Source organism: Hippocampus guttulatus, chromosome 11 (assembly GCF_054856545.1).
Source record: "Hippocampus guttulatus isolate MCC_2025c chromosome 11, RoL_Hgut_1.0, whole genome shotgun sequence".
In the NCBI taxonomy this organism is placed as follows: domain Eukaryota; kingdom Metazoa; phylum Chordata; class Actinopteri; order Syngnathiformes; family Syngnathidae; genus Hippocampus; species Hippocampus guttulatus.
In genome coordinates this window covers 19,004,445-19,024,706 of record NC_141271.1, presented here as the reverse complement: position 1 = coordinate 19,024,706, position 20,262 = coordinate 19,004,445, and the positions used below count along the sequence as shown (strand labels likewise).

At 43.7% G+C, this 20,262-nt stretch overlaps 2 protein-coding genes across 2 annotated transcripts; one reads left to right on the top strand and one right to left on the bottom strand.

Annotated features, from left to right (window-relative positions):
- The first annotated feature begins 874 nt into the window (after positions 1-874).
- Positions 875-6,661, top strand: serpine3 (serpin peptidase inhibitor, clade E (nexin, plasminogen activator inhibitor type 1), member 3). Its single transcript, XM_086124036.1, has 9 exons — positions 875-1,123; positions 2,920-3,201; positions 4,205-4,420; positions 4,665-4,952; positions 5,178-5,376; positions 5,445-5,545; positions 5,630-5,716; positions 6,030-6,113; positions 6,347-6,661. The coding sequence occupies exons 2-9, from the start codon at positions 2,937-2,939 to the stop codon at positions 6,397-6,399; spliced, it is 1,293 nt and encodes a 430-aa protein (XP_085980162.1). The 5' UTR covers positions 875-1,123; positions 2,920-2,936; the 3' UTR covers positions 6,400-6,661.
- A 551-nt stretch (positions 6,662-7,212) lies between these two features.
- On the bottom strand, positions 7,213-18,757 carry ints6 (integrator complex subunit 6). The gene is made up of 18 exons (XM_086124316.1): positions 18,273-18,757; positions 18,078-18,155; positions 16,239-16,388; positions 14,685-14,774; positions 14,414-14,597; positions 13,901-14,026; positions 13,671-13,822; positions 13,449-13,601; positions 12,862-12,994; positions 12,402-12,496; positions 12,206-12,316; positions 11,922-12,137; positions 11,571-11,697; positions 10,846-10,988; positions 10,578-10,761; positions 10,115-10,459; positions 9,945-10,038; positions 7,213-9,347 (listed from the first exon to the last, which is right to left on the bottom strand). Exons 1-18 carry the CDS (start codon positions 18,381-18,383, stop codon positions 9,257-9,259), a joined length of 2,583 nt encoding a protein of 860 aa, XP_085980442.1. The 5' UTR covers positions 18,384-18,757; the 3' UTR covers positions 7,213-9,256.
- Positions 18,758-20,262: the final 1,505 nt, after the last annotated feature.

The window sequence follows — 20,262 nt, the reverse complement described above, 5'->3', positions numbered from 1 at the left end:
CGGTAAACCAATAACTGAGTTCACATGAGGACTTTTGAAACATTTGTTTGAGAATGGTTGGACATTAGGGAGGCAGCGCTGCCCATTAAATATGTGTTGACGTTCCCACCCGGTTTCGGATTTGTCCTTACTCGTTCCCATGCTCCTTTTCTCGCCACGCTCTTGTCGCCGTGATGCGGGGCTGGCGTGGGGCAGCTCCACCACGTCTAATCCTCGGCGGCGTACCTGGCACATCTCGATTGCGATGCCGGCCCGCCGTCACCGGCCAGCGGTCACCCCTAATCCACCAGCATCTAGGCCACTAGGAACAATGTCGGTGCTTCCACCACAACTTTAGGTACTATAGCTTTAACACTTCCAAAACAGACCAATGTGTCTGATGTTTGTAAAACATGGTTCATTTAAGACTCTTCTGTGTTGATGAAAGCACACATACTTTACACTGATTAAGTCTTTGATGTTCATGAAAATATGTAGGTTAGGTTCCTTGAGGACTCAAGTGTCTTTGATGCTTATGAGAACATATATGTCAGGTTGAGGGAAGACTTCACTGTCTTTGATATTTATAAAGGCACATATTTGGGGTTGACTGAGGGTTACATTGTCATTGACGTTCATAAAAATGCATTTTTGTTTGTTGAAGTTACATATAACAAACTAATAAAACAACAAAAGCAAGTCAAAACGGTATTTTAAAACACAACTGACTCTCTGGCCATTTGCAAACGAGGACGAAAGTGTCTTTCATGGTCATAAAAAACATGGATGTTTGGTTCATTTCAGACTTATTCAATGTGGACAAAATCTTAGGATATTATGTCCTAAAATTCGTGTGAGTGTGTGTGCACGTGTGTATGGAGTTGGAAGGGGATGAATGAACAGGAGGGCGGGGTCTTCTTACTGGCCCCGCCCACCCGGCGCCTCCTTGCGGCCGCGGAGGGCGGCGCGCACCCCCCAGCCGGCGGGTGGGCGGCTGGTACGGACGTCGCCGCCAGAGTCCGCCACCGCCGCCGGCGGCAGCAGCAGCAGCTCGGAGCCGAGGGTCCCCCCTTTTAAGTGGTCTCATGACTCAGTGCGGGAAACAGCGGACGACTGCGAGCAGGAAGCATCCCAACACTCAGAGGTACTCCTTTCTTTCATGAAATCACATCTTGCGTCTTTTATTACATGCTAAGAGTAAATGACAAGATGTATGATCAGCTTCATTAGGGAGAATATGCTTTGCATGTCTCACTGATTCATTAGCGACAAAATCTAAAGAGTTTGTCATCATCTTTATTATTATTATTATTATTGTAAGGTGACCAATGTGATCATGAGTTTGTACAAAAATAAACACCTACTAAAATATACATAACAACATTCATATTTCTTCCAAAAACTTGACATCATTTGCTGGTGTATTGTTATATACTGTGAGGATTTAAAAAATAGTATCTCTACTATGAGCATGTAAGTCAGGGGCGTTTTTCCTTTGAGGGCCACAAGCAGAGAAATGAAATGTAAGGGAGCAAGGTTTAATTAAACCAGTGGTGTCAAACATACGGCCCGCGGGCCGGAACCGGCCCGCAAGGAGGTTTGATCAGGCCCGCAGGATCATTTAAAAGTGAAAAAATGCATAAAAGACACGGAATGAATATTTTTAATGATGTGCAATTCATGAAATATCCGCTAGGGGGACACACTGTTTTGATCAGAGAAAAAGACAACCTTGTTTTGATCAGAGAAGAAGACAATACCAGCCTCAGTCTGTCACTGAGACAGACCCAACACAGCAGACGCTATCAAGGATATGTGAATACTTTATTCTTTACACATATTATAGCACTCTCCTTAGTTTGTAAGGTGTAGGCAGGGATTACATTTAGAATTTATATGCTCGTGTAAATGGTTTTAAAAATTCCTTTCTTTATAAATCTTGTTTAATCTTAAAAGTGCATTACTATATTTTTCAATAGCAATTACTTGTTAAGGTTTGGTGCCTTTGTACATTCAATGGGATCAGCTGCAATGCATATATGTGAATGATAAAAGTAAATTGCATATTTGTCTAAGGAAATCTAAGGTCCTTCATGTAATGTTTTGTAAAAAATATATTCATTAAATTTCAACATTTTCCTAGTATTCTTGTGCTTCTTTAGACCAAAACAAAGGATATACATATTATTTTGGTTATTTACAGCAGAGTATGGTGTCATTTTTAATGGTCCGGCCCACTTGACATCTACCGAGGCTATATGCGGCCCACAATGTGAAATGAGTTTGACACCCCTGAATTAAACACATTAAAAGCAATCAACCAATTCTGTATTGTAATTATTGTTGCGTTTTTGTGTTTGTTTATTAGTTATCTTTAAGTGCTTCAGGTGATAGTGCAAAGAGTTTGTGATTTTGTCTTTACTAAATAGTTTCTTTGCAAATCTAGAAAAGCTGAACAAATCCAATTTATGATTAGTAGTAGTAGCTGTCAGTGAATGTGGGTGTTACCCCCCACCCCCCACACATACACTTTTTCAACACCCGCACCCTGTGGGGGTGTAGGCCGTATCAAAAATTATTTTTTGTATATATTCAGAGGGCCGCTGAAAAAAGGACAGCAGGCTGCAAATGGCCCCGGAGCCGTAGTTTAAACTGCAGTATGGTAGAATTAAATAAATGGTGAGTCTCCAAACGATCATGTTACAATCCGTGCCATTGCACCACCGTTTGCATGTGTCACATACTGTGCATATTATCAATTACGTGAAAATGTAACATAGTGTACATGATGTCATTAACACAGATAAAAAGAATGCAGGACGCTCAGAGCAAAATGCACTGGAAGCAAAGTCATTCTACGTGCGCTCATCCAATACTTTTGCACACTCATATAACTGATTTGCATGTAAATAGTGAATGGAGTTTTTGTCCTTTTCCCAGAACCTTTGAACATTGAGATGTATTGCATCCCGGCGTCCGCCATCTTGGCTCTACTCTGCCTGGCGTCCCCGGTCCACAGCACCGGCAACCTGCAGGCCGGCCTGAGGCATCGACAGGGCAGCTTCGCCATGGCCTTGTACCGCGCCGTGGCCCAGGGCCGCGTCGACACCAATCTGGTGGTGTCGCCGTCCGGCGTGGCGGCCGCCCTGGGCCTACTGCAGCTCGGCGCCCGGGGCAACACCAGGGCCCAGCTGGAAGCCGGCCTGGGCTACGACGTCAACGGTACTGTGCCGACCGGCCAGCGCCGTTGGTGCCAGGCGGTGTGGAGTGGCGGGGTTGAGACGCGCCCGAGGAGGGTTCGGAGCTGTGATACCCGCCTCCACGCACCGAACCGCTAATCTCATTACGCACACGCCTGCTTGGAAGCCGCGGGGTTAAGAGGTCAGCGCGGATAATTACAACCAAGACGAGAGCTGCCAGTCAACAAAATCTAACGTCATGCTTCGCAATGACTACAACTGAAATGTTTTGTGAATTGGCATCACACATCTTCCTAGTATGTGTGCTTTGACAGAAAAATAATGTTTGAGTAGTTCGTCTTGGGAACTGGCCAAAAGCGACCCTAAACCAAAATGGCAGACTTCCTGTGTCTATTTGGGAATAGCATGTTGCTAAGTGAGTTTCACTTTTGAGGGGCAGAATTTTCACCCAAAACAAATAAATAAATCTAAGGACCCCAAGAAATAACCAAAGTGACCAATAAATGGCAGTTTTAAACCAAAATGGCAGACTTCCTGTGTATATTCAAGTATATCTTCTTGCGGCTTTTTTGTGGGTCTATTCATGACAATATGTCTCCCAAATGTCACGCTGCCAAGGAAAACTGGCTTCGGCGGTTTTACTTCCCAAGAAATCTAGAACCCTAGAAATGTCTGTGGTTACCCGAAAAGCTAACTTGAAAGCAAAATGTTCCATTTCCTGTCTTTTTGGGCACCTCTTAAGAATGTACAGTCATTATAGACATTTACCAAAATTGTTGTCATGTGAAATTGTTTTTTCGGGCCCGAATTTCCGAACATTTCCGGTCACCTGGAAAGGTCCATGGTTATCCTAAAAGCCCACTTCAAATCATATACTGTAGTCCTATTTCTTGTATCCTTTTGGGCATGGTGTCTTCAGACTTTTTTTTTGTGCATCAGCCCATGACAGACATGACGAGCAAATTTCATAATGATCGGTGAAACAGGTTTCGAGGGCTGAATTTTCCAAAACTGTTTGCCTGCAGAAGCTCACATTCGAGAGGTGCTGGTGCAGTGGCAGGCCGAGGTGAACAACAGCAGCAGTCCAATGGCATCAAAGGAGGCGTGGCTACAGCAGACATGTGTTTTATTGGTGCAGAACAGCATTAAACTCGCCACCGGATTCGCGCATAAGGTTGAAACCTGGGCTGATGTCAGTGTGATGAGAGATCACCAGCAGCAGAACAACAATTCACGCAAAGGTAATGCTCACAATTAACATCTTTAGGCTAACAAGTAGCACATTAACGCTAATCGGTAGCATCACAAAAGCTCTTAAGTAGAATCCACAAACTAACAAATAGACTCGCCATGTTAAAAACTAGCATCATAAAGCTGATAGCCACCAGGCTAACAAGAAGCACCCTTGGGCTACCATCAAGCATCCTTTGGTTGTCATAGTAACACGTTAAGTACTGAGCATGCTCAATGGTTCCCTGTGTCCAGATGAGCCGTGGCTCCCCCTACAGGCAGGAAGCAGCAGCGGCGACCTGTCTGGATCTGGTGAAGTTCAACAGGCTGAGGCTTCAACATTGTTATCATCTTCATCGTTATCGGCATCATCGTCTTCCTGGCCATCCGGCCAGCAGATGGCACTGTTGAGCACGGTTACGTTCAGGGGCATGTGGCAAAAGCAGTTTCACGCAGTCAACACGCACAACCTCCACTTTCTGCTCATGGACGGCACCACTGTCAAAGTACCCATGATGCACCAAGCTACCGAGGTTCGCTTTGGTAGGTATCCATGCTGTCAATGCTAGTTGTTAGCCAAAGGATGCTAGTATTTACGCCGAGGATAACAGTTATTTGCCTGCAGTATGGATTCTACTTGGTTGTCCGTAGATGCTATTTGTTAGCCTAACGAAAATGTTTTTACTATTTTAATTAACTATAAAATCATGGGTGTCTAACGCTATACTAGCCACGAGTCTAAATTGACAATTTTATCTTTCTGTTCAGGTCAATTCCTAACATCGTCTAACCAAAGGTACGCAGTCCTGGATCTTCCCTACTCTGGTTTGTCCCTGAGCCTCCAGGTGGTCCTCCCTTCGGACCGCAAGACCCAACTGTCTTCCCTGGAGGCTCAGCTGAGCTTTCGCCACATGGCCTCCTGGGAGGCTGGCCTACGCAGGACCAAGATGGACGTCTTCCTGCCCAGGTGACCAATCGCCGGGCATGATCATCACGACATTTTTTTCGCGGTTGTCAGAATTTGTGCATGCTTAGGTTCAAGATGCATAACAAATTGAACTTGAGGTCCACACTTCCTGCCATGGGAATCGGAGACGCCTTCAACCCGTCAGACGCCGACTTTTCTGGGATTTCAGGTCTGTGCACCCAGGCTATGTGTCTCTGCACCTACTACATAACAGCGGTTCCAAAAAGTTGAGTTTTTTTTTTTCTGTGCACAGCCGAGGACTCACTCTATGTTTCCGACGCCTTCCATGATGTCACCATCGAAGTCACAGAGGAGGGAACCAAGGCGGCTGCCACCACAGGTATGTGTCGACGCCATGCCATAGCCAGAATTTAAAAAAATATTTATTTTTCCACATATTTTTGTCGTGGCACATATCTGTTCTGAAAAATCAGATTTTTTTTTTTTTGTTGTGAAATTTTTTTCACAGGAATATTAAAGGTGATGTCAATGGTGTCACGGCATCGGCAGAACAATTTATTTATTTTTGGGGACTTGGGCCACGCTGTTAATATTTAAAGTCTTTACGGTTATTTTTACATACTGTAAATTGCCAGATCAATTGAACGGTTTGTTTTAAAAAAAAAAAAAAGTAAAATGATGTCATGTTCCAGCCATGGTGCTACTGAAGCGTTCCCGCTCTCCCGTCTTCAAAGCAGACCGGCCTTTCCTGTTCTTGCTGAGACACATTAAAACAGGTACTTTATTTTTATCTTATCGGTTAGCTCATTGGCTGACAGTACTTCACTTGAGCTTAGTCTCATACTACCCGATTAGAATTTGAAAAACTATATGCACAATGATACTTTGTCAAACTATGCCCTTGGGGATTGCGGGTAATGTATAGTCTGTAAACAGGCTTGAGCGTTTACATTCATTTTGTATGCGTGAATTCAAGTCTTCATGACAACTTTGTTTATTTTTCCAACAGGATCCATTTTGTTCATGGGCCGAGTGATGAACCCCACCGACCAATTGCTATGAGATGTTTATAACATGACACGAACACGCACACACATCTATATAGATAAATACTTTATTAATCCCGAGGGAAATTACAACACACACTGTATTTATTTGCATGCACTTCTGCAAGAGGGACAATATTTTTTGTAAATGTGTAAATAAAATTTTAATAATTTTTTTTACACTTGACGTGCCATTTTTCCCCCCTTTTTTGTGGCTCTATTCTTTTCACCAGGAAAAAGTGTTTTTTCGTGATCTTTTTCAAAATATTTGTTACCAATAAAATATTAAGAAAATTGTACAAATGTTTATTTTTGTATATCAGTCTTTATTTATAATTTTAATGAATTTATTTTCCGAATATTTCCCAACATTTAATTTTAACTCAATTTTGTTTATTTTTCAATAAAATATATAAACATTTTAATACTCACAATTAATAAGGGTTTGATATAAAATAATTGCTATTGTATATTGTTTATTTTAATTTCAGTTTTATTTTTGCAAAAATATATATAACCTTATTCAAGTATTTTTTTGTGTATTAAAATAATTGACTAATTATAACATTTTTCAAGTATTTTTTTTACTAAAAAAATACCTTATTTTATTCTGCTGATACAAAAAGACAAATATTTTGTTTCAATTAACATTTTTATTTTCATTAAAGATATTTTATTCAAAACTATAAAATAGTAAGTACAAGTAACGTGTTTTAGATTACCGGTAGATAATCTTCTGAATTCAATTTTTTATTTGAATTCAAAAATAGTGGCAACTTGTTGATGTTATGATTTTTTTTTCCCCAACCGACAAATCGAGACAGAAAGGTACGCGTCTTTAGCGAGACTTTATTCAGACGGTGGCCGTTCACAGTGTAAAATAGAGACTTTTATTCATGGAAATACTTACAAAAAGGCCATTATTATTTTCTCCACCACGACATCATCTTTTAAATATTACTCTAGAATTATGTACAGCTTTACAGTGTATTCAAAATACTCTTTTGGTAGCCTGCTCACAAACAAATAAACACACCTATGGCAGATTTTGGTCCAACGTTGGAAAGCAAATTATTTTTTGCGTGGTTTTAGCGATCACGGAACCCGCCCAAAGAAATTACAAAGCAAATCATGTTAGCGTGGTTTGGAGCGCTCGGGACCGTCCAAAGAAATTGCAAAGCAACTTATGTATGGTTTGGATATTTCAGAACCTGCCCAAAAGAAAATCACATCTACAACCAGGCACTCTTTTCAATGACATTAAATAAGTCTGCAATTGTACACAAGTGCATGTGATTTCAAGATTAAATGTCACTTCCTGAGCTTTTTGTCCCTGTTAAACAACCGCCAACCAATCACATCACCTCGTTTGTTTCTGCTCACAAAGTGGCACGCATAACACAAGTCAGTCGTCGATCATTTGTTCCACGGTCGCCTGTTGGCAAATTGTCTGCTCTTGGGTTGTCCATTGGTGACCGGTCAGCCGTGAGTTGGTCACTTGTCTCCTTGTCGCGAACAAGTTGGTCTCAGTCACTCGCCAGTCAACCAGTTATTTTGATTTTTGTTTTGAAGTTGCCAGCTGCTCATTTGCTCTTTGGTTTCCAATTGGTCAACCAACAGGTCAATAGAAAGTCACCAGCCAATCACTTTTCGGTCAACTGTCTGCCACCCACGGACTGACCATCAGTCTGAAGCACAGAATTCGTTGATTGCAAGACATGAGTTGGTCAGAATTCTGGTCACCCATTGGTTGACCACCAGTCTGTCACTCGTCCACTGGTCACCCGTGAACCGCTTGCCAGACGTCGGTTTCCCTTTGGCCAACCATCCGTCGCCTGTCAGTTGAGCACCAGTCTTAAGACATTCCTGCTCGTCACTAGTCAGTAACGTGCGAGACATAAGTTACCATTGCTCAACCAATTGGTCACCTGTCAGTTGACCACCAGTCTTTTCGGCTAGACATCAATTACCATCTGTCAACCGTCGATTCTCCTTGCATTGTCTGCGACTCCTCGGTCAGTTGCTCGTCAGTCACCATTTTGGGCAAACACGTGTCACCATTTAGTTGACCATTGGTCTGAGATCGTCAATTTGCATATGAGACATGAATTGCCCCTCGGTCAACGGTCAGTCACCAGTCGGTTGACCACCAGTTGCTTGCAACACATAAGTTAGCTTCAGTCAACATATGTTGGTTGGCCACCAATGTCCACGACCTGCCCGAGTTACCCTCTGTCAACCGTCCACTTGGTGGATCACCAGTCACGCGCTCGTCAAGCGTCAGTTGCCAGTCAGCAGTGGGTTGATCAACAGTCAGTTATTTATCGGACATCAGTTGTTCTTTGGTCGCCAGTCTGTTGAGCACCAGTCTGAGACTCAGCCTGTTGGTCACCAGTGAGCTGCTTCCAAGACATCAGTTACCTTCGTTCAACTAACCGAAGCCCGGTTTGTGGATCATCAGCAAGCAATTTGCCCAACAGATTTCTGCCAGTCAGTCCTGTCAATTTCTTTGTCGGCCCATTAACAAGGAGTGTGCTTGTATTTGTGGAGAGTCAAATTTCCTCAAAGTGCTGCAAAAAAAATAAAAAAGGGGCGGGGGACACGAGGGCACACGAGTGCTCCGTAAGGTTCTGGATTGGCGGGGTGATCTTGGTTTCACAGAAACCACAACCCATTTGGGCCAATGGTCCAAAACATCATGGGAAGCCGTCACGTCCGTCATCATAGAACGGCGGAAGTACTCACGTCATCCGGGCTGAGAACCCACACATCTGACGTGTGCGTGTGGTGACTCAAAAATATCAGACCTCTTTGTTAGTGGGTTGGTTAGAAGTTCAGCTGGGGGAGAGGGGTGGGGGCGAATACGGCGTCGGTCAGAGTGCATCTACGTGGTTCATGTTGGACCTGTTGTGGATCTCCTCCAACAAATTCTCCAGCTGCTCGATCAGAACACGCTTCTTGAATCTGGAAAACCAAATTACAATGAAAAATAAAAACTTGCACAACACAATGAAGAAAAAAAAAAAAAAAAAAAAAAGGAATAGAAGTAAAAAAAAAACTCAGAAAATGTGGTTGCATAAGTGTGCACACCCTCTTGGGACTATGGCTGTTGGGAGTCAGCTAATCACTCAAACTCACGTTAAAGTGGAGTCAGCCCTGTGATGAATCGTTAATAAAATCCGGATGTTCTAGTAGGCTTTTGATTTCGAGGGATTGTGCAAAGAGGAACGGCCGAAGATCCCGCTTTACGTATTCTCCAAACTTGTGAAGCATGATAGAAGATGAGGTGCCGTTTTGTTGGCAAAAGGGGGTTGTACAAAGTATTCACATCAGGGTGCTAATAAATGCGGCACACACCATTTGATGGAAAAGAACATCCTCAAAAATTGATGAAAAGATGAAAGGAAACCTCCAGTTTTGTTATCACGTCATTGTTCACCTCACTATAGTGGCAGTGTATCTAAACCTTACTATTAAGAAGGAAAGAAAGGAGAAAAATCACCCGGAAATTCTTCAAAAAAAACCTTGTGAGTTGAGATATCAATTAAAAACAACCAGTACCTGGCTGCCTCTTTGATGATATTTTGGAGGAAAATGAGGCGAGTGTCCAAGGTGCCTTGGATCTGCTTCAGGAAGTAGAAGATCTTCTCATAGTCTGGAAAGAAGCAATAAGTATTTGTTTGGGAATGAACAACAACAAGCAAAATGTCAACAATCCTTGAGTGGCATACGTCTGCCGGGCTTCCTGATCTCCTTGGTGATGAGCCCCCTGAGCTCGTTGTTAACTTTGGTGGTCTCGTTGTGGATGTGCTTCTTCAGAGTGGTAGGGGACAGGTACCGGGGAGAGTGTTCCCCCACCAGGATCACTTCCAATCCAGCCTCTTCCCCGTCCTCACCCAGCTGACCGTTCTCCCCCTCGTTGTCCCGGCACTGGCCGTGCTGCGAGTCCGAGTGGTTTTCCTGTGGGTCGGCGGGACCCAAGGGGTCAGAGTCGGAGCTTGGGTCCAGGCTGCTGCAATGGTTCTGATTGAGGTGGTTGATGATCAGGTCTGGTTCTCCGTCACTCTTACCCACGTCTAGAAAGATTTTCAAAAGGGTTTGTGAGTGGTGTGATAAATAGCCAAACGAAAAAGCGATTTTTGTTGTTAATGCTCTAAAAAATATCTAATTTGTTTTCCCCCATCAGGTTCTCACCTGAGGCGGGTCGAGGGCTGGCTGGAGGAGTAATGGGGGGCGTGTAGGCCCGGCCTAGGCGTAGTAAGGGTGACATGCAGCGCCTTCTTTTAGGTCCGCCGCCCGTCAAATTGTTGTCCGCGGGCCTCTTCCCTTTGTTCTGAGGGCTCGTCACAAACTCGTCTGCCTCGTCAATCATCATGCCCTGGAAGAGGAGAAACGATGAATACAGGTTCAAAGATTTGTAAGCGGCGGGTCTAGATTTTGGGAATGCGGTCAAAGGGAGAACCTTCTTATCCAGCTTGAAGGGATTGCCGAAGGTGTGAAGGCGCTTGGGCTGCTCGGGGTCGGCGTCTCGGAGGGGCTGGGGAGCGGCTTTCAGAAAGTCCTGGTAGTTCCCCATCTGAGCGATGGGGACACTGTGGAGCTGATCTGTGCAGGGGATCGCAGAACAACATGTTCATGTAGTATATTGAAAATATATTTAATGTTAAGGCTGATGCCAATTCTGAAATCTGGCAGAACAAAATTAAGAATCAGCCAATTCATTAAAAATATATCCATATATATAATGGCCAAAATAACTTTGTTGATCCCTCAATGGTTACAACAATAAAAATGCAAACTACAGTCAGAGCTTTTAACTTTTTGACTTTGTCATTTAGTTAAACTTGACAACCGAGAAAAAAGGGCATAATAAACTGACAATTTGCCCATGTTTTGGTTTGGTGGATTTCCATCATATTTACTGTTCTTTTCACCTCTAATGGAGCAGGTTTACAACATACTTACTGTTGGATACTGTACATTTTTAATGTCATTGACATATCTAATGTTTTCTGTGCGCTAATGTATATTCAGATCATATTTGTTGTTCTTGATTTTTTTACACGTTGAATGTAGCATATTTCAATCACGTTTGCTGTCTATTGAGTAATGGGCCATATAAACATCCTATTTAATGTCTATACACCTTGATGCTCATTGGTGATGACAAACGGCGCCATAGCGTACCTGCGTCGTAGCCTCGCAGGGTGCAGACAGTGGTGTTGAGAAGGTTTCTCCTCATGCGACTAAGCTGGTCCAGCAAGTGACTGCGGGGAATGTCATATGGGTTCCGGAAGCTCTGAGGCTTCAAGCCCTGAAGAGCACGTCCCCAACATTAGAAATCGACAAAGCCAATAAATGCCGGCTCGAATGCAGTTTGAAGACAGAGACAATCGCTTAGCGGGACTCCACATCAAAAATTTACAGCTGAAGAAAAACGGTGGAACTAACAAGAGTCCAGTTGCACAATTAGTAAAAGGATCCTGACAAGATTGTTTTTTTTTTTTTTTTTTTTGGACAGCCAAAAGCAAAGCTGACCTTGTTAAGGAGTGCCAGGTGGAAGCCCTGGAACTCTTTCGGGTTGAGCTCCAGGGGTGGCGCCGGGGCATCGCCTGAGAGACTCTGAAGCTGCTGGATGAAGTCTCTGCGCTGGGCTAGCGAGATCCCTGCGCCCCTCCACCGTACCTTGATGCCGGACTCGGGCGGCGCCTTCTTTCCGATGGAGGCGATCAGGCGGTCGGACTCCATTTTGGTCTGGAAGTAAACCGCGTCATGTGAGCCCAGGAGACCCCAGAACGTGACGTGGTTTCGTCGAGTCGAACCTGCTGGCTTAACTTCTTGAGGTAGGACACCACGCTGTAGCTCAGGCCATACTCCATGTTTTCTGCCAGAAGGTTGGGTGCTCCCATGATCCTCAACGCCTTCCTCAGAGACTGTGGAGACGGCGAGAAGAAGAAGGTCAACAGACGACAAGGGAAGTCAAAGTACAAAAAAGGCAGAGATGTGAGTTTTGGTTACCCCAATGTAGTACGGCGGCATGGTCTTCAGGTAGTTCTCAAAGGACTGCCGCCACTTGAGGGTGGGCTTGAACTTGTGCACTTTGATGAGGTCGTCTACGGTAAACAATACAAGGAAAACAATGGAATGTCTGTTTCTTTACCTCGTCTTTGAAAATTCACATCTTTCTTCATTTCATTTCTTTGTTGTCTTCTATAGTTCATGTCATCTTTCGCTGTTGTCTTCTTTCATTTTTTTTTTGTCTCTTTATTTGCTTCATCCGCTTCTATGGTTCATGTCTTCTCCCTCCCATGGATTCGAACCATCAACCCCAAACATGTAAAGCCAAAAGAAACTCTCAAAGATACTCAATACGCTAACGACGCTAAAAGCGGTGCTTGCTAGGACTTCCCCGGGGAACGAACGCTATTCTGGACAGCTGAAGTTCCAAAACATCACACAAGTCAAGCGAAGGACTCACCCAGAAGCGGCAGAAGTACGGGGTAGTTGTAGGGCATGACAAACAGATTGACGCAGTTGAGCGCCGTGCTGGCCTTCAGGTAGCCAAAGGGCTGGCCTAGGTCACTGTATTTGGCACTGTTGCAGACAAACACCTGAGGAGTATTAAAAAAAAATTATGGGTTGTTGCTCTGACACATGAATTGGCCTCAGAGCTGATTATTGCGACCGGTGGAGTGGTGAGACGTTCCGAAAACAGCTACCATCGTGCCATCGCTATTTTGTGTGCAATGTTACTCGAAACTGTTCGCCAATCTGAATGTTGAATAACTTGATGTGAGTTGCGGGTATTGGTAGCTTGTGTATGTTCTTACTCTGCATTTTTTCTTTCGGCTGTGGTAAGCATTGAACGTTATCTTCCTTGATGTGTGTGAAACTATTACAAACTTTGGTCCTTCTCTGTCTATTACTGACTCGTTGCTCACGGTTTGCCGACAACACGCTAATATAATTCTAAATGGAGTGCTGAGAAGCTCTGATGCTGAGATTTTGCGTGGACGTTTTAGAAATCATTGAAGCCATATGACGGGGTTTTTGCCGGGGTTGTACCTGCCAGCAGGTGTGTGGAGACTTCCTCTCCAGTATGTACTGGGTGAGCGGCGAGGGCTCCAGCTCATACTTGTCGAAGGGAACCTTGTCGATCACCATGGGTTCGGCGTCCAGGCAGGAGAAGCGGACATGCGGGTGGGCCGAGCGGGGGGGCTGGGCAACAAATATAAAATTCAGAATCTAATATCAAATGGATGACTTAACCCAGTGTATGTTCCTTACCAGCGTGGGGGAGTTTTGGTCCGGCCAGAAGGCCTCGGGCACGGGCCAGTGTCCGATGGGAACGCCCGTTTTGGGATTGGGTCGGACATAGATGAGCTTGTGGCAGCAATGCCAAGGCTGCGAGCCAGCCTTTAACGCTTCGGGTGGAGCATCTGAACCCCGCCCAACCCAAAATAAAAGACATCATGCATGATATATTTTGCCGCATTGGACGCCCAGACGACACTCACCGTCCGACGGGGGAGGGTCGGGCCCGGTCTTCTCAAAGTTAATGACCACGCCACTCTGGATCTTCTGGACCAGAGACTCCAGACACTGATTCAACATCCGTTGTGAGAACACACTGTATGAACGCCCTGGAAAAATAGACAGTGACCAGTGTTTTGGAGTTTAGGAAGCACACACACACACACACGTCCTTATTTCGAGTCCAATTTCCCAATAGATTGGTGTATTGACGGTGTAACGGTCCAGCTGAAATGTATCTGCTGGTAGCCTTCAGGCGAAAGCATCTAAACAATTATCACGGCTTGACGCAGTCAGATAATTAGAGGATGCCAGCATCTGGGAAAGTGACAGTTGCTTTGAACACAAAGGGGGTGAACCAGTGAGTGACACGTCACATTCTCAAAGTTCGACTTTTTGAAGTGCTGAGTGACTGGAATGACTTTCTCTTGTTTTAGGCATTTCTACTATAAGCACGCAGTCACTCATGACTCAACACGGGTTTGAAGTCTGCCTACCTCCGGTGACTTCACACATGGGCGTGATGGGCGAGTCGTCGGACGGGACGCCGCCCACCGGTTCGGGCTCCACTGACGCGTGGCCTGGGATGCGCAGCACGAGCGCGAACAGACGCTGGTCCCAGCGGAAGGGCTCCTTGGTCAGCTCGCTCCCCGGCAGAGGCGTCGTCAAGGGGAGATGGAGCTGCAACACATATTTGGGGTTTTTTTTCCGGGCCGTTTACAGTGACAATCTTTGCTTTGAATTCACATTATTATTTATAACACTGACCTCATCTTGGACCCCACCACTGGTGGTCAACTTGTTGCCATCGGTGATGGCGATGATGATCGCGGGCTCGAGAAAGAAAGGGTTTCTTCCCTACCAAGAGGAAGAAACCAAAGCATTTCAAGCACATGAGAAAGTACAGTGTTTGTTTTAATGGCAAGGTAAGGCCAAATCTAATGTTTTGCTTTTCTACCCTTCACGTCTAAAATCTTTTGAGTTGATTTGTGAATAAAACATTGTTTTCATGGTCACCTTCATTCCGATAAACCCTGATGCCTCTTTTACAATCAGAATAATGTCTGACACAAATGAGGTTTAGAGACGATATTTAAAACGTCTTTTCTCCGTTGCTTAGCAACAGGTCACTTCGGTGGCTAAAGACAATAACAAAGTACATGGAGGTTATTCGTGATGATGACAATCACGGCCCTTCTACAAATGAGGTTGGGATTAAGCCCCCTTTCCTCCAGTCTTCCTCGACAAGCAACCCGCATCACGGTGGAGGAGGCACACCATTTTAGTGTTTGTGCGGCCCAAGATTATGCTTTACAGAACAAAATAGCCCAAAATAAGCCTTTTTACGAGTAACAATCAAAATATTTACATGGGAAACGACTACATTTCTTCCATAATAAGTTGTTTTGGGGAAAAATTACAGGTCTCTGGTTTGATATTTTAGTACAGAAATATTTCACTTTGGTGGTTGGTCAAATTACATTTTTGTGGCAAATAATAGCATTGCTGTGGTAGTTCACATTCTAATAAGCTATAAAGCACAATATATTACTTACGTGATCTTACACGTTTTAAGACCAAATTTAGTATTTTGATGGGCAAATATGGCAAGAAGCCTGAGTACAAATCTATCATTTCAAGAGCAAATTGTAGCTTTTTTAGGCAAAATCAAATATTCTTGCAGCTCAATACATCCTTTTTCCAAAGCAAATCTGGTTTTGGTGTCAAAACAACTTAAGTGGGGGAATATTGTCAACTGTTTATGTATCAGATTGAAAATAAATATTTGTTCAAAAACAGTCTTGGCTAAATGCAACCTTAGGTGAATATAGTATTCTCATAAATAATTGCAAAAAATAAAAGAGAGCGCAAATCTATTATGTCAATGGAAAATTATCGCTTTTTAGGGCCAAGTTTTTGTGTATATTTCCACCCATTAACCTCTACATATCCTGTTATACGCTAGGCCTATTTAAATAAAAATCTATCTAGAAAGAAGCCTCAAAATACCATTAATGGCACAAAAAGCTGTCACCCTTATGCCAAATGTTAATTGTTGTGTTACAAATGTTGGTTAAAAATATTTTTGATCCACTGTGACCCCAAACAATATGTCTTAAAAAGAATTGTGATTTTAGCACCTCATAAACTGGAGTTGGGGGAGAAGGGGGGCCCCATCTGTTATGCAAGACATTCGAGTCCTTAGTTATATTGCATGAGTGTGTTTGTCACAGTATGCAGGTGGTTGATGCTTGGAAGACTGGGGCCTGGGGCGAGGGGTCTTTGTGTTTCAGGGACTTGTGGCTCTTGAGCGCTACCTACCTGCCCATAGTTGTCAATGCCAGTCACTAGTCTATTGAGATTGAGCAGGTCAAAGGCGGTCCTCAGTGACTGGCCTATGCTGGTGAGCCCTGTGGCCTGCAGGTTCCTCAGTTCCGTCATGAATGTGGCGTGGCTCTCTTTCCATCCCGCCTTCACAAACACAGACACATGCACACACAAAAGTACCCGTCAGGTTAATGACATGTTCATTACAAGTTCAACCACAGCATTTTTGTGGCTCCTTCTGGCAGTGGGAAGCTTTAAATTTTTTATCTACAGCTGCACTTAACATTTCTAGATGCATCATTATTTTTAATGAGCTCTACCGAACAGGTTTATGTGTACGTCACTGGTTTTTTTTTGCAACCATGACAACAACAAAAAAAAAAGGAATCAATCAATTATGTATTTATTATGTGAAACCCAGTGGGAAAATGCAGAAATAAATTTGTTTTATATTCTTTTGTTTATTGTTATACTTGGTATAAATGTATTTGTGATGCGCCACTACAGTGACAGTAAAAGTAATGGTGGTAATAGCAGTAGTAATATTAGTATTGTGATTGTGATGGTACATGTAGTATTAGGGGTGGTAGTTGTAAGAGTAGTGGTGGTATTTAAAGTAATGTAGTCATATTTCTTGGGAGGGGGTGTTAGTTGTTTATTTTATTTTTTTTCCTTTTACGAATTTTAGAAAACTCTTTTTTTCTTTTATTTCATTTTTTTTAAAGGTTTTTGTTCAATGTTAATGTGCTTAAATGCTGTCATTGTACTTAACTTTAGTAAATTTGTTAAGCTACTTTTGTTTTCTCTGCTTTGCTTCATTAACTGTTCTGTTTGTAAATGTTTTTATTAGGCCCGTCCTATATTGCTTGTAGGAGTGGTGGTGGGCGGAGTAGGGGTAGCAGTGGTGGTACTCGGTGTAGTATTAGCAGTAAAAGTAATATAAGTAGTGAGAGTGGTGGAACTGAGAGTATTAATCATTGTGGGAGTGGTGATAGTTATAATAGTGATGGTAATAAGGCTGGGAGTAGTCGTGGTGAAATTTGGGGTAGCAGTAGTAGTGGTATTACTGTAATTCGTAACCTTATTACTTAATGTAACTAGTGATTAGTGATTTTAAGTGGAATAATGAGTATTACTTATTGTTAGGGCGGGAGTGATTGCAGTAATATTACCGTTCGTAATAGTGGTAGAATTAGTAGTGGTGGAAGGGGTAGTGCGTAGTGGGTGGCAACTAAAGTATTGGTGCTGGTAGTAGTAGTGAAGGTATAAGGAGTAGAAGTATAAGTAGCATCAGGAGGAGGAAGCATTAGTCATAGCCCTGATTGCGGCAGTTGTATTACTTGTCAGGGTATTGGTAAGAGTGGCGGAAGGAGTAGTGATAAGGCTAATTAGAGTGGTTTATGTGATGAAAGCTGTGTAGCAGCAGTTATGCTAGAGTTATTGGGGGCAATATTAGTATTGGTGGCAGCAGTCTTAGTTTGGGTGGTCAGAGTAGTTGCAGTGTTAGTAATAGACATTTAAGAGTAGTGTCGGTAGTAGTATAAGTTCTGTAAGTAGGAATAACAGTGTGTGAGTGCCCCCCCAACCCCTCCCTCCTGAGGATGTCTGTAAAAATAACTCCCAGAGTTCCTTGCTTCTCTGTACAAAATGTCGGCCATGTTTTAAAGGGGGCATGGACGGCGAGCTTCCTCCTGAGGTGAGGACTTTTTTTGAGGGAGGGGGGAGCTTACAACACACTCAGCCTGCCTTGGGAAAGGGGGACACTCATCATCACCACGGCCGCGATCAGTCTCGGCCAGTGAAAAGCCGACTTGAGCTGAACATGAACTCTACCTTGATCCCGTACGGAATGTCTTCATAATTTACCAACATGTACCGGTCCCCTCGGCTCGCCGGATCTCTCCCTCGGAGCTGTGAAGATAGTAGAGATGATTTAAAACCGAGAGTTGGACTTTTTTTTGCGAACAGGTTGAGCAAGTTAAAAAGAGGAAATGCCACCCGAGCCGAGCTGTCCCGCCAGTACAATACCTTCATAAAAGTCTCAACAGCGCCTTTTGCTATGTCCAGATAGGTAGTGCCCAGATGGCTGCGCTGGTTCATGGACGCGGACGTGTCTACCAGGAAAAGTAAAACGGGCATTTTGTGGTGCTAACAACACGTTCTGCATGGACCTGGGAGTCAGTACACAACCAAAAAGATCACCCCCCTCCCAAAAAAATAAAAATAAAAATCTTTTGTTCTCTCCCGCTGCTTGCCGCCCGTGTCACCTCCTCGGCTAGCTAGCTAGCTGCTAACTAGCTAGCCGGCTAACTGTCTCTCTCACACATTCTTTCCAGTACACAAAAAAAGTGTCACAAAGTGTGAGTGGCGAGGTCCCCCGCCGGGCAAACTGAACTAAAAACCTCCCACCCTAGGGGCAGCCCATGGATTCACGGGGTTTTTTGGTAATTTTGACAATATTTTGCAAATAGTCCTAAGTTTCATAGCAACAAAGTTCGCCCTCACTGTAGATCCCTGCTTCTCCCTACACTGACTGTGCCGAGCCGCTTCTGGCAGTTTTACTGGCAGCCTGTTTTCTTGGCCCCGCCTTTTTGACATCACATGCATCAAATATCGCGCTCTGATTGGTTTTTTGACCTGACTGATTACCATATCCAAATAAGGGCCAAGTTTTCCAGAGCGAACTGCGCATGCTCACTTGGCTCAGGGGCAAGAATGCGAAGATGTGTCACTAAACACGACGATGCTATATTTATGTGTTTTTGCACAATTTGCCCCGTGGTGTTGACTTATGTCGTAACCCAATGAGGACTGTTCGCATGCTACGGTCGACCCTTTACGACTGTTAAACGACAATGACTACTTGTGACGCTTTTTGACAGTGTCAAACAACTAAAAGTGATCCTGAAAGATTGACATGCATGCATCGTCGTCGGTCACAAGCCCTGCAGCTCGAAGAGGACAACACTTTAGTTCCCCCTCTCCACTTCCCATGTGCAAAAACACATAAAAAGAGCTCCAGCAGCCGCTTTTACACAGGAAGTAATGACTCGCGCTTATTGTGACACCTTTATTTTGGTTTACACTGCAGAAAATGGCTGAATTAGTGTTTTTTTTAATGCAAAAATACGAAGAGATTCTGTGGATTGGCCATGTGACACTCAGTCGCAGCACGCGTTTGTGATTGTGCAATACATTTTACATAATGACGCACCTCTTTGGAAAACACGATGACTTCCGCATAAAAGGGAACGAAAATAGTCCTGATAATGAAAGAAAGAAGTAAAAAAATGTCGGTATCGTGCTTTGTGAGAGTACGTTTGCACAATGTACACAAGGAGTCTTCTAATTCCACTTTATGATTCTCTCTCTCTCTCTCTCTCTCTCTCTCTCTCTCTCTCTCTCTCTCTCTCTCTCTCTCTCTCTCTCTCTCTCTCAATGTATGTGTGTGTGTGTGTTTATTTATTTATTTGGGGGGTGTGGGTTTTTTTTTTTGTATGTGTGATTATCCTCCCATTTTACACTCCAGTCCAGTAGGTGATGACCTAATACTGTAGCTCATCGGTGTCAAACTCAGGTCCTGGAGGGCCGCTGCCCTGCATGTTTTCCAAGTCTCCCTGTTGCAACACACCTGATTCAAATGAACAGATTCAATGTCAGGCTTGCGCAGAGCTTGCTGATGATCTGATCATTTGAATCAGGTGTGTTGCAACAGGGAGACTTGGAAAACATGCAGGGCAGCGGCCCTCCAGGACCTGAGTTTGACACCTATGCTGTAGCTGGTTTGACAACCACCATTAGAGACAAAAGAAGAATGAATTATGATTTTAAAAATAATAAGAGCAAAATGTGATTGTCACAAAACTGATTGATCAGGTTGATGTTTTGTTTAGTCGTAGTGAATGTGGTAGAACTAGTGATAGTCGGAATGGTAGTGGTAATAGTAGGAGAATAAATGTAACTACTATTGCTATCTTTCTCACTGCTGTTACCACTAGTAGAAAAAATGGTTGTGATA